The sequence below is a fragment of the Rhinolophus ferrumequinum genome, chromosome 11 (genome assembly GCF_004115265.2).
Source record: "Rhinolophus ferrumequinum isolate MPI-CBG mRhiFer1 chromosome 11, mRhiFer1_v1.p, whole genome shotgun sequence".
NCBI classification, from domain to species: Eukaryota; Metazoa; Chordata; class Mammalia; order Chiroptera; family Rhinolophidae; genus Rhinolophus; species Rhinolophus ferrumequinum.
The window spans coordinates 12,243,540-12,258,881 of NC_046294.1; the positions used below are offsets into that span (position 1 = coordinate 12,243,540).

Below are 15,342 nucleotides of genomic sequence, written 5' to 3' on the forward strand. Positions count from 1 at the left end.
GCCATTACGAGTTTTTTCCCCACCCTTTAGTTTACACTCTTTTACTCAAAGCCTAAAAGAATGAATAAGCTCTGTACTATTATTCTCTTAGCTATTTAATGTTATGCTTTGGAGTTACAAAAAAAGCAAAACCAAAACAACAACAAAGATATTTTCCTTTCTTGAGTTCTTGCCTTTGACAAATGACAGTCAAAACTTCCAAGATTAATTTCTCTGCTATGGTGCCCCCCTAAGCCAAAAAAGAAATTAATTTAAAAGCTTGAAAGTTATAATTATAATTTAGTGCTTCCTGTCCAGAATTTGTACCATTTTCATCACTTAGAACACTTTATTTCTGCTTTAATAATGGTGTTGGGGTTGGGTGAAGCAGATATAAATATAACTTTAAAAATACATAGTTTAATATGACAGTATTGATATCATCACATAAATCCAAAATTTAAATTTAACTATTAAACCTATAGTAAGATAACTTGGAATGATTTAAGTTAAAGTGGTTATTATGAACTTCTGATTAACTCCTAAACAGTACTTTCTTTTGCTAGTATTTCCCAAAATATAATACATAATTTGAAATATTACATACATTTGGTTATTTTAAATGTTTGTACATTTATAATTTTTGTTAGTTTTTATGATGATTAGCATAGTTCTTTTTCATTTGCAATGATTATATAGTATTTTGTTTTCAGATTTATTTAAATAAAGTTGAGCTAATTTAAGCAAAAATCTGTTAAGTAAATAATAGAGATGTGCCAATGTAGGAAAAATCATTCTAAAAGCATAATAATAACGAAAAATCAGAAGACAACATAACTTTAGGACAAGTCACCACAATCACATACACACCTATCATATATATAGTTACTGTGTGTATATATATATATAATATACACTGTAATATATGTAATATATTATATTATATATAATATGCAATACATATAATATTTTATATATAATATATATATAATATAGCAACTCTGCCTATCAGGTACTACTTCCCATGGGGTTTAAATATACCTCACCACTTTGATTTTTTTTCGGAGTTCAATAATTCCTGCAATGTCCAAGACTACTATGTGTTTCTAGTAAGACGAAATTTAGTAAGTTTCTTCTGAAAGTCTCTGTTGTTATACTATTGGTTAATTTTAGTCATATAATATTCAAACGATTGAAGGGAACTCAGGAATCCAATATGTTCTCACATTGTTTAATGAGCTATAACTCTAGGACAGAACCAGCTTTGAGTTATACTCCTAAGTACCCTTACTGAGAACTCAATAATGTTAAAGCAACTTTTCACCTTTTTTCTACCACTAAGAGGTGGTTTTAAGGAGCCTATTTGATAGAAGTCAGAGATATTACCCAATGTCGCTGAGCTAGAAGTGGTAAAACTTAGGTTGGAACCCAAGACCATAAGATTCCAAGGCCTAACTTCTTTGTATTTTACTGAGATGCCATATCTTGAATGTGGACAGATTTTGATTATTGGGCATGCCTGGGTTTGAATCATCAGCTCTTGGTGAGATGAAAGCAGGAAAGACAGAATAAAAAGGAAAATCATTTTTTGGTAGGAAGGGGTTCACAAGTAACTCTGAGACATACCATTGTCATGACTTCATTTTGTTTATTTGATAATGAACTTCATTTTGTTCATTGTTTGTGATTCCTAACTTTATTATCAAATCAACAAAATGTATTTCCTGAGTCACTAGATTAATTCTAACACCTATCACAGTACATAGGTCATAGTAATACAGTCTTATAATTTATTTAGAATCCATGATAATTATGTAATTGCAGGGAGTGATCAGTAATAAATCTAGTGGTGGTCGGAGGCAGAGTGAGGGATGATGGCTAACAGGCAGGGTGCAGTCAAGGAACAGGCTAGTGCATGAAATGACATGGGGATGGACAAGAAACTTACCTCAGCACCTTCCTTGCCCCCTTCTCTGTCCTTCACCACTATATGAAACAGAAACACTTTAAAAAGCAACAGCTAAATCTTATTATCAGTTGAATAGGAAATATCCGGGTCAAAGCTATCAGAGTCACATACCTACACAAGTAGCAATTTGTTAAAAATCTAAATTCTACTCCTTTAAACATTTCATCTTATAGATTGTATCAAAAATAGAGCTCATGTACAAAATAATATTACCCATGTGAAGAATGGTGAAAATAAATTTACTCCATCAAAAAATTATTAAAAAACAACAACATAGGTGCTTGTGGCATTGTTCCAAGGCAGGTGTTGTTCCAAGTCACTTTTTAAAGTTTGTTAGAGGCAAGACATAACATTTTTCAATGACTTTTATCAAGGCATTTTTTACCTCTTGGTTCTTCAAGCTGTAGATCATGGGGTTCAGCATAGGAATGACTATTGTGTAGACACAAGGGCCATTTTGTCTGTGTCAAGGGAATGGTTCGATTTAGGCTGCAGACACATGAAGATCAGAGTCCCATAGAATATCGTCACTGTGGTCAGATGAGAGACACACGTTGAGAACGCTTTGTACCTCCCTTCCATAGACTGTATCCTCAGGAGGGCAGCCACAATGTATAAAGAGGAATTAAGGACCGTCGTCAAAGAGCTGATCGTGTTGAGTCCAGCAAAGATGAAAATCAAGATCTCTTTGACGCTGGTGTCTGAGCAGGCAAGGGCCATTACAGGGACCTCATCACAGTAGAAGTGATGGATGACATTGGGGCCACAATAGATCAATTGGAAAGTAACGACTGTGTGGAGCAAAGCAACAGAAAAGCTGTATAAATAGAGGCCCATTACCAGTTTCATACACTCCTTTGGGGACATGAGCACCATGTAGAGAAGAGGATTGCAGATGGCCACATAGCAGTCATACGCTATTACCGCCAGAAGAAATGTCTCCGAAATCAGGAAGTTCAGGAAAAAGCCCAGCTGTGTTGCACATGCATAGAAAGATACGGACCTGTGCTTGGTCAGCAGGGTCTCCAGGAGTTTGGGGACTGCTGAAGAGGAGTAACAAAGGTCTACAAAGGTCAGATTATTCAGGAAAAAGTACATGGTTGTGTGAAGTCGAGCGTCCAATTGGATTAATGAAATCATGCCAATGTTTCCCACCAAAGTTAGAGTGTATACCACTGAAATGAGCAGAAGGAGAATGAGTTCAATCTCTTGATGGACTGACAAGTCTAAGAGCAGACAGAGAATGAGTTCAATCTCTTGATGGACTGAAAAGCCTAAAAGAATGAATTCCATCTCCCTGGTGCTATTCCTTTCAGCCATTTATTCCAGTGTCTCAACTGCCGAAAAAAGACAAGATGGGGACTGAAACAAATTATTGGGATGAAGGAATTGTCCTCAGATGCCCACTCCACTGTGTTTTAGCTTCAGAAATTATCATTCATTGAAGTAGAATATCAGAACAAAAAAATATATCCCATTTCAGACTCTCTTCTCTCACTAGATCTCATTTTATGAGGCCAAATATTGAGAGCCAATAAAAAATAACTCAATTGAAGGTACATAGTAAAGTTAAAAAGCAAACAAAAAAAACTTTATATGTTTGTAGATATATTTAATATTCTAGATAGGTCATTTTAAATTTTATTGGATAAGAAAAAGAAAACAATTAAAAAATTGTTTTCCTGAACGCTTATTCATTAAAATTTCTTTTTCCTGAACTCTTATTTTCTTTTTGGTGGAGCTTAATGTACTAATTTTAAAAATCTTTTTTGAATAGATATTTTTTCTTCTATTTTAACTATTATACATTATACTAAAGGAAAAGTAAGCAGGATATTCAATGAGGAGGAAAAAAATGAGGCCAGTAAGTGTTTCTAGTGGTGGATCTGGCAAATGTTGAATTTGTATATAACTAATTCATTTTCATATACAAAGTCCTAAAAATTAAAACAAAACAAAACACTTGTGAGTAGGGCTAGTATATATGGATTTTAAAAAGTGTAGTTCTCTAGGTTAAACTGTTCTATAGAGTTCTATTTTAATTACTTCCAATATTTATAGTCAGAAATGTTTTCTACATTCTCTGACAAAATTTTCAGTGAAGCAGCATAAATTTCTGCTTTCAAATGGTGGTGACCTCTTTGATGAGAACAAGAATAATTTCGGGGAAGTAATACTCCTGTTTTATGATTGAAAAGTTATCATTGTTAAAGCAATTGTGAAATTATTAGAACTGCCTTTTGGTCCTTACTTAGGGGGTCCAAGTTGTCAGTCAGTCTACAACCTGTGCAACTGTAGGAAAAAGAAGCAGGGACGTGAGATAGAGTCAGTCATGGGCAGTTTTCCTCAGACTGCTAAAAATTGCTTGTCCTTATTTAGATTCTATATTCCTAGGAAATACAAAGCCTTGTCTTCCTCCAGTTACCAATGTCTTCATGAAGCCTCCTTAGGTTCTTGGCCCTCAGTACCCTCCCACTTCCATCTCCAGAACAGAATTAATCTTCTTATTTTTCTGCATGTAACTTGCCTATGGTGATAACAACAATGATTTGCTTTTTGGGAATTATAAGCCCCTTTCCACCTCTGAGACTGAGAAAGCTATTTTTAATTTTGGGATGAAAATAAAGGATAAGAAATTCTCAGGCCGGCCTGGTGGCTCAGGTGGTTGGAGCACCATGCTCCTCAGGCCAAAGTCGCCAGTTTAATTCCCAAATGGGCCAGTAAGCTGCGCCCTCTACAGCTAAGGTTGTGAATAACGGCTCTCCTTGGAGCTGGGCTGCCGTGAACCCTGGGAGGTTGGCATAAGCTGCCATGGGTTGCTGTGTGCTGCTGTGAGCAGCCGGTGGCCAGCATGAATGGCCAGCAGCCGGCAGAGCTGCCATGAGCTGCTGTGAGCAGCTGACTGATGACCGTGGACTGACTGCTTCAGTCCAGTGGAGTGCAAGGCTCAATACCAGCATGGGCCAGGGAGCTGTGTCCTACACAACTAGACTGAGAAACAATAGTTTCAAAGGGCGGGGGGGAGAGGGGGGTTGAATGGGGGAGGGGGAATAAATCCTCACCATATCAAATTTGAATAAATAAAGTGTATAAAATAGAAGGAATAATCCCTTTCCCTTCCTAACATGAAGCCCAAAGATAAACTTTTTTTTTTTTTAAACAGTTTGGTGTAAGTGGTCAGGAAATCTGTCCTTATAATTTTCTCTTTTTCCTCTATTGACTCAGCTTAATATTGTAACTTGTACCTAATGTGTTTTCCAAAAATAAAACAAATATATATGCGTATGCATACATACATACACATTTGTATGTATATATACAAACAAACACATACATATACATAAAATATGACATGTAAACAATTTTCTCTTGGTGGAGCCAAAGCCCACTTTGTGAGAGGTGTGTTTGGATAAAATTGTTGAACTGACTTGTCTCCCTAAAGTGGCATCTTAGCTATTAGTACTACAGCTATTAGTACTACAGCTCACTATTCTTGGTGAAGAATAGAAGAGGAAATGAGAAAGTAATTATTTGGCCAGCATTTGCCCTCTTCCAGAAATAGGAACGTTCTGACTCTGGCCCCACTTTCGGTCTTTCATGATAAACCTCACTTTAGACGTTTTATAGTGATTAAGGTGGAAGTTTTAGTACTGAGCTACTTTTCTTTGCCCATCATAGACTAGAATCAGGCATATTTTCCTTCCTTGTACATCCATAATAAAAGGAAAAAATAAAAGCCCATACACCTTCATCAACTTCAAAATTTGAAAAGACCAGCTTCCTTTTTTGTGTATTATTTTTCACCTGTGAATGTTTCTTTGCTACACTTGATTTTTAAACCATCAAATTTTTCTCCCAAAAGGCAACTCTCTCACACACAAATATTTTTCTTCTACAGGAACTGGCTTCTGAAGTTTTATCAACAGATTAAAAAAAAAAGTGCTTTCTTTTTCTGAAGGAAGCCCAAACTCAGGAAGCAATTGAAGGAGATCTTTTATTTTGGGGAAGCTGAGAATGTTACTTCATTCTTGTGTATAGATGTCAGCTTCACCCACTTGGAGTAGAAAAGAACAGGGTCATCTACTTTCTTTTTAATGGGGAAAACTGTGGATGGATCAGCGGAGGAAGGCTACGGAAAAGACCAATAGTACCTGATAACCTACCTGAATGTTTCCGTATGAGTGTCCTTTGCAGTGTGGATGTGTGACTGTGTGATATAGCCTTTTATATAGTGGAGTCTCTATTCCTTAGAGAGTTAATGCCTAATGTTCCCCAGACATGCCTCTCCCAGGGTCACTGACCGTCCAAGGCACAACTGTGATTAGAAAGTTCTACTTAGAAAAAGATCAACCTAAAAAAAAAAAAGCTAAAGTTGGGTCATATTTGACCTAGAATGATCTCACCATGAAATCACTAGTCCTTGATGATGTATGCAATTCACATAAACAATCCAATTCACATAAACAAAGCAAAGAAAAGCAAAAACAAATGGCAAACAATTTAAATATTACAAGCACATTTAATGTATTCTAATTATTCATTTACATTTGTTCCTTCTTGTCCTTGTAATCTCAATCAGAGGGATTCTGATTTAATCACTCATTTTACTATTTTCACCATTCTTTCAAATAGGTTCACTGTGTCCATTGACTGCGATATTTGCACTTCCTAATCCCTTCCCCTTTCTCACCCATCCCCCAACCCCTCTCCCATCTAATTAGGTTATCTCACTCCTTGGCACAGAATCCGGCAGTTTGCCATTTCACCCAAAGTAAAACCCAAAATTCTTACAAGGGCCCACAAGATCTGGAATTCTGGCCATTGGTTTCTGACCTGAGTGATCTTAATCCCTAGCTCCCCTTTCCATCCTTCTCTCCACACTGACTTCCAGTACGACAGGCATGTCAGTATTAGGTATTTGTATTTGTTCCCTGTACCTTGAATATTTTTCCTTAGATATCTCACTCTTTCACCCCTGGACACTTGCACAGTGGTGAAGTGTGAGAGAGAACACAGGAGCCTGATTGTCTAGGTCAAAATTCTGGCTCTGCCATTATGTGCCCTGGCAGTACTTGGTCACATAACATCGTCTTGTTTGCATCATTTTTGAAACAAAAACAGTAGTAACTGTCTCGAGTGCTGCTTTGAGGATTAAATGAGTTAAAGTGTATAAAGATTAAATGAGTTCAAGTGTATAAAATCCTGTCTGGACTATGAGGATTAAATGAGTTCAAGTGTATAAAATCCTGTCTGGACTATGAGGATTAAATGAGTTCAAGTGTATAAAATCCTGTCTGGACTATGAGGATTAAATGAGTTCAAGTGTATAAAATACTGTCTGGACTATGAGGATTAAATGAGTTCAAGTGTATAAAATCCTGTCTGGTCTATCATAAATGCTGTAAATCACTAATTGCTACTACGTCCCTTCCCTGACTTACTTTTCCTCCTCAATATCATTTATCACTACATAATATTTTCTAGGCTTAGTTGTTTGTGATCTCTGTTTTGTACTATGTGGGCAGGGGTTTTAGTCTCTTTTTAACTGCTTTATCTGGAGTTCTTGACACAAACTGGGGACTTAATAAATCATTGTTGAACAAAAAATAAATCTTGCACAAAGTTTTTGCAATTGAACTCCCCAAAATGTCCATTTGTCTGCACTAACATTAATAATTATATATATTTCACTTTGCCAAGCTCATTCTTTACAAGTGGTGTTTTCTTTTATGTATGTTTATTTAATCATTAGTAAAATGTATATTAATCGTTAGTAAAATCTAATGATTAAGTATATACATAAATTTATATATGTATATATATAATATATAATACTGAGAGTGCCAAAAAATGTACACATTTTAAGAGATGTTATCTATGTATTACTTTTTGAAGTTGAATTAAATTATGGTAGCAATGTGTAGTATGACGTTCACTCAAAAGATGGCATTAATCAAATGAATGCTAGCATCCTTCGTTGTATTACAATTTTAATACAGTTTTTTCCTTTCTTAAAATGTGTATACATTTTTTTGGCACTCTCTGTATATGTAGAATGCATATGTAATTTATATACATAAACATATGTATATATACACATAAAATAAAATCTGTGTTATATTTTACCAATGATTAAAAAATATACATAAAAGAGAAAACCCCATTTTTAAATAGTGAACTTGGAACTGTTGGGAGTCAAATTCCAGAAAACTTTCTGAGAGATTCTTTTACTGTTCCACAATGACTTATTGAGTCCCTGGTTTGTATCAGGAACCACAGATAAAGCGCAAAAAAGAGACTTCTGTTTAGTTATTTTTGCTTTTATTTTTAATTACTAACTCAGTTTGCCTAGGACTTTTTTTTCCTTTACCCAATTTTTGGTTCTTAATTCCTGTGATTATGCATGAATAATCCTCTGCATAAACCTTCATTTGTATTCCTCTCATTTTTATTTAAACACAAACTCACACATGCAATTATTTTCTTGATACTTTTAAATTCCATTTATTCCTTCAGGCAAGTTTATTGTATTTGTTTTTCCTGGAATGACTTAATTTGATATCTTTGAGTATAATGTTTCTATTGTGATTAGATTTTTGTGTCCTGTCCTATTTGTAGAAAATGATCGAATACTAGTCAGAAACATTTTATCATAGTTCAGTTCATAATCCATTATTCCAGTTCAGTTCATAATCCAAATATGCAGAAACCAATACTTTGCCACTCACAGACCATCACCTCCAACTAAACTGTGCAAACATGGCATATGCTATCTTATACTGCTAGGATGTATACTTTACATTTGATATTTTTATCCTAAATCTAATTGAGTAGGGCTTTACCTAGCTGACTCTTTTGGATTTCTTTATTCAGGGAAGAATTAAATATCCATTAATATCCTTAGATATCCTAGAATGCCTTAGAGTTCTAGCAGGGCCTGCAGGTCATTGCACATGACAAAAACTTTAATTGTGAAAAAAGTTTGAAACTGAATTTGAAAGAGAAATGAATCAGTGATTATATTCCCAAATTAGTTGGTACTGGTTTATATGCAGTACCTTGCCAGAGAACTTAGAAGTTCCCAAGTGCCTACTGCCTGCGCAGACTACATAAAATGAAAGCAATTAGGTTAGCATTTCTGCTGGAGTCAGGCTGCAGAAGTTCAGAATATCTAGGAAAATTAAGAAAAATGTCATTTTCTGTAGCTACCAATCTTCATCTGTTGATTTAACTAATAATTGCTGATCATTAAGTCAAGAGAAACTGAAGTCAGAGTTTGCATCAGTGTTGATGATGAAACTGTCTCTCTGGGTCTTATTACGAAACTCTTCATTGCAAATGAAATTCCCTATTGGAATTGCTAGATAGGATTTACTTGCTAATCAGTTTCAAGGGGCCTTGTTAAAATGACATTTCTCAGTTATTTTTGGTGGGGACATATTAACTGAAACCCGTCTCAACAAACATAGAGTTTCAATATAAGATTAATGAATAGGCGATTGAGTTTGAGTATATAGAGATAATTATCTGATTTCTCAGGGATGACTATTTCCTCCACCTTGAAGCACCTTCCTTTGGGAGACAAGATTGTTTAGTGGGAAGAGAAGAGGTTTTGTAGCCAGATCTAGGTTTGTGGTCAGGCTCTCCTACTGTCTATCTATGTACTCTTGGGAAAGTCGTAATCTCTGAGCCTCAATTAAGAAATGAAAATACTACTTACAGCACAGGGCAATTTTGAGGAGTAAATTTATATTGGATATTAAATTACTTTGCAGATTGATGATGCTTATAATGATGAGTAGGAGGATAATAAACACAATAATATCGACAGTGACTAAAATTGATTGGGTGTGTATTATAGCCAGGCAAGGTACTGAAAAGGTACACATACATTATGTCATTACTTTTCACAAAACACTATGGTGGAGGAAAAAAGTGTTCTCATACTTTATGTAAGAGAGCCTCAGAGAGTTTAAATGACTTGTCCCAAGTCATACCTGATAACTGTGTGAGCTAGAATAGAAATTCAAGGTGAATGTGTGTGTGTATATATATATATATATATATATACACACACACATATATATATATACAAAACTAGAAATAATGAATGATGTTGGGATTGGAGGGTGGCAGTAGAGATAGAAAGAAAAGCAAGGGAAAAGGCAATACCTAAAAGTTAAGTTGATATAAAATTTGGAAAGTAAGGATTCAAAAAGTTCAAGGACAAATATTATTTGACCTGCATAGACAATAGGGTGGATAGTAGTACCATCCACTAAGATAAAGCCCACAGGATGAAAATCAGATTTGCAGGCAGGATATTAAGAATTTGGTCTTTGGCATATAGAATTTGAGATGCTGTAAGACATCCTATTTAAACTCAATACTGGACAGTTAGATAGAAAACTTTAAAGGTGAAAGGAGGTGTTTCAGACAAATAAATTTGAGCTTCAGTGATAACTGAAGTTATGGGCTTTAAAAAAACAGGTCTAGAAGAGAGGATGAAGTAGAAGAAATAACAGCAGAAAAGTAGAAGCTAAAAGTGAAATCAGTGAGTTAGGAGAAAAACAAAGAAAATGTGATCTCTACCAAAATCCCAGTGGCATTTTTACAATCCTAAAATTCATATGGAACCACAAAAGACCCCCAATGTTCAAAGAAATCTTCAGAAAAAAGAACAAAGCTGGAAGCATCACACCTCTTAATTTCAAAATATATTGCAAAACTTCATGGTATTGGCATAAAACAGACATATAGACCAATAGAACTGAATAAAGCACTAAGAAATAAACCCACAAATATATAGTCAACTGATCTTTGACAAAAGTGCCTAAATAAACAATGGGGAAAGGATAGTCTTTTCAACAAATGGCATTGGGAAAACTGGATATCAACATCCAAAAGAATAAAATTGGATCCTTATCTTACACCACCCACAGAAATCAATTCAAAATAAATTTAAGACTTAAAAATTCAAGACGAAAACTCCTTAAATGCAAGACTAAAACTCCTTAAATGCAACTCTAAAACTCCTAGAAAAAAATATAGTGGAAAATCATGGTATTGGGCTTGGCAATGCTTTCTTGGATATGACACTGAAAGCACAAGTGACAAAACCAAAATTAGACACCTAGAACTACATAAAACTAAAAGCTTCTGCACACAAAAGAAGCAATCAACAAAGTGAAAAGTAACTTGCAGATTGGGAGAAAATATTTAAAAACCACACATATGATAAGTAGTTATTGTCCAAAATATATGAGACTCCTATAACTCATCAGCAAAATAACCCAAGTAATCCAATTAGAAAATGGGCTAAGGACTTGAGTAGATATTTCTCCAAAGAAGATTACAAATGGCCGATAGGTATATGAAAATGTGGCTGACATCACTAATCATGGGGGAAAAGCAAACCAAAACCACAATGAGATATCACTTCATACCAGTTAGGATGGCCATTTTATATATATATATGGATATGGATATTGCCCAAGTTATATATAACTGTTGATGAGGATGTGAAGAAATTAGAATCCTTGTACATGATTGGTGGGAGTATAAAATGATACAGCTATTATGGAAAACAGTATGGAGGTTCCTCAAGTAATTAAAAATAGAACTATCATATCATAGCTCTATCCACTTCTGGATCTATATCCAAAATAATTGAAATCAGGATCTAGAAGAGATATCTGCATTCCCATGTTCATTGCATCATTATTCACAACAGCTACTATATGGAAACAACTTAAATGTCTACTGATGGGTGATAGATAAAGAAAATGGGATATAAACCTACAATGGAACATCATTGAGCTTTAAAAAAAGAGAAGAAGGCAATTATGCCATATGTGACAACATGGATGAATCTGGAGGACTTATGTTAAATGAAATAAGCCAGTTACAGAAGGATAAATACTGCATTATTCCACTTAGATAAAGTATATAAAACAGGCAAACTCATAGAAACAGAGTAGAATGGTGTTTGCCAGGGGCTGGGAGAGGGGGAAGTGAGACTTGTTGGATGGATAGAAAGGGTCAGTTATATAAGATGCATAAATTCTAGAGGCCTGCTCTATAACACATTGTTTACAGTCAGTAATACTATATTGTGTACTTAAAAATTTGTTAAGAGGGTAGATCTCATGTAAGTGTTCTTACCACCATTAAAAACAAAAATAAAAACAAAGAAAGTGTGGTAATCACAAGTGACAAGAAATGAGACAGTACAACTTTTTCAAATTTCAGAGGAAAAACAACTAAAAAATTTTAAATGTTCATTGTATTTATCAATGGCATGCTAGTCAGATAATCTATAAAGAACTGGCTTCAATAATGGAGGGAAAAGCTGGATTAGAAAGGGCAAAAGATTGTGGAAAACTAGAAGTGGTAGATAACTTTTTCAAGAATTTTAGCTACTGCTATGAGTTTTGTTTTACACACACACATGTATCTAATATATGATGTATATGAGATTTGAAAATGGTTTTGTAGTTTGAAATTTGATAAGAAACTGGCTTTTACCATTAATAAAAACACATTTCCCTTCTTGTATGGATTCATCAAGATAGAGTCTGAAACTATGGTAGAAGCAGTTCTGTTTTTCAGGTAGGTTTTTGGAGTATCTTGGCTTTATTTATGATTCTTATTTATCTTACTTTTTAATGCAAGTATCTTTTGAACACTTACTATTTACCGTAGAGTTTCCTGAGTCCTTTGTATATATTAATTCATTCAATACTGACAAACACATAAAAGGTGTTCCATTTTACTTGATTTTACTATTAAAGAAATAGAGGATTAAAAAGAATATGGATATTGCCCAAGAACTCATAAATAAATTACTTAGGATTTAAGTAATGGTCTTACACTTTCACAAAACCTGAGTTCTTATTCAAAGGAACCATCTTTTTATGTTGTTTCCAGTAGTGTACCCTACCTTTGCCTTCATGGAAATTGTCTGGTTGGTATACTTGAAGTATGGTTCCTTCACAAATACAAATAAAAGGTTTTTTGTTTTTCTTTCTAAATCCCCAGTATAATTTGCCAGCTCATCATACTTTGAGAAAAACAAGGAAGAAAATATTACACCTTTAAGATATCTCTAGAGGTTCAAGTTTAGACCCAAAGGAGGCTAGGAACTAATAAATTACCCAAACACCTATAGAATGAGCTCACTGGGAGCCAGGATCATTGCTAAGCAGGTGAGCCATAAGGAGTTTATGTACGGAGTGGATCTCCAATCCTCCACCCTAACCCAGCTTCCCATTCGACATCTCTCTCCTTGGGGAGCTGTGGTATTAAATGAAGTCAGTCTGCTTTTAGAGATCATAACTCTAACATCTTAACTGCATTTCTTACTTTCATATTCTCTGCTTTGTAGTACTTTCTAAAAGATATCTATTTGTACTTAAAATGCTACTTCATCCATCTCCAATTCTCTCTCTCTAAATGACCTCATACTGAGTTAATCATATAATCTCCTAGAATTTCCCTCCCTCCTGCAGTGGTACCCACTGGAGAGAGTTGTTACTATGTGGCAGTGAAGGAGAAATATAAGGACAGGTGAGATTTCCTGTCTAAAATTCTCTTAATGAGGGTAGGTCATCAAGAATGGCTCTACACTTAAGTGTCAAAACCAGTATTTTTAAAAGTCCATCTTTGGCCTTTGAAAACACCAAACAAGGTAAAAAAAAATTATCTTAAATAAAGAATGGATACTCACTATAATTTTTGAATCCTGAAATAAAATGTAAATCTATTGAGATTTCATTTGTATAATATTGCTTCTCAGAAAAGGTGTTTGGCTTCAAACTGGGCTCTCAGGTGATCAGACTCAAACCTTTCATTCCAACCTTTTATTCATATCATGTCATATCATTCATTTGTATTTGTTCTGGGATACACAGAGTGAGCATCTGATGGCTGAAGAAGTCGCCCTGTAGGCTCCCCTGTAGTACACTGTTGGTATACATTGTTTCAGCATGCAAGCTCTGTTGAAGAAACCAAGCTTGGTGCAGGCCTAGAATGAAGGATGCTTGGCTTAGAAAAGCCACATAGACCCTGAAAAAGCAGAGGGAAGGTCTTGGATAACACTAGACAGTGAGCAAATTAGGAAATATCTTAATTAATAGAGCAGAGGATAAGAGAGAAGGAGGTTTCCCAATGACCATTTTTTTTTCCTTTTGATTGAACACCTTTTGTATGCAAAGCATTTCTGTGCAAAAGTAGTATACTTTTACCTCTGGAACTATTTCTTTGGTTATTTTATCTCACTTCTTACTTTAGCTCACTTCTCTAAGACACAAATGCATACACACACACATACACACACTAATTGGAATTGGAATTTTATTCTTGTAACCATATAGCTCTATAGATTTTATATACTGTAATAGTAAAATATTTCTGTTTTGAGTTATAATTACAATTATTCTTAGTATAAAATAACCTATGTATTTTCAATTTTGATGAATAATCATTAAATATAAATCTAACTTTCATTTGAAATTTGTCTTCTTAATGCAATGGGAGTGTCTCGATGAAAAGAATTATCTAAATGTCCAAATCATTTAGACCCCTGAATATTTTTTCACCTTGGAGCAAGAAATCATATAAGATTCCAGATAAATGAGAAATATTTTCATTTATAAAGTGAGAGAAGGATGGATTTTGAAAATATCCAAATATCCAAAATATCCAAAAGCACAAGTGCCTTTTCAGGCAAATCATTTTCAGATTAAAAAAAAAAAAGTAAATATAAGAAATGAAAATTAATTTTCTCAAAATATTTTTATTTTCATAACTCTTGGTGAGTCCTTTTACATGAACAAAAATAGGCACATGTCAATTTGAATTCCACTGACATGGTGAAATCATGTACTCCAACTGACCCACCGTAGGTTAGGCAAACAAAACCAAAAGAGAAATAAATGATTTTGAAAGTGTGGTTGAGCTCTTATTGCCATTCTAACCATTGAATTTGTTCTTTAGACTACTGATTCTCAAACATGACTGTACATTGAAACCACCAGGGGAGCTTTGAAAATACTGATGCCTGGGTGCTACCCAGACATTCTGACTAAATTGGTAAGGGGGTGCCTGGGCATTAAGATGTTAAAAACCCCAGAGGGGATGCCAGTGTGCAGTAAAATTTGAGGCAAAACTTACTTTAGGAAAGATGAAATGAGGCAAGAAACAATGGTGTTTACTAAAGCAATCTTCAGGTAAAAATTGTCAATGATTTTAAGGATTTCTTCTCAAAATTGACAGAGGTGTGGAAATGACTGAATAAATGCTGGGACTTTGGAATGGTGAATGCTTCAGTACAACCTACAGAAAGTAATTGAAGGCTATCAAAAAATACTTTTAAAAAAATTAGAGGAATTTAT

General features: G+C 34.6%; 1 protein-coding gene across 1 annotated transcript; it reads right to left on the bottom strand.

Annotated features, from left to right (window-relative positions):
* Window positions 1–2,264: 2,264 nt before the first annotated feature.
* LOC117030966 (olfactory receptor 1038-like) lies at window positions 2,265–3,268 on the bottom strand. Its single transcript, XM_033121232.1, is given in 2 exon segments — window positions 2,265–2,392; window positions 2,395–3,268. Coding segments are annotated over 2 exon segments (1,002 nt in total).
* Window positions 3,269–15,342: the final 12,074 nt, after the last annotated feature.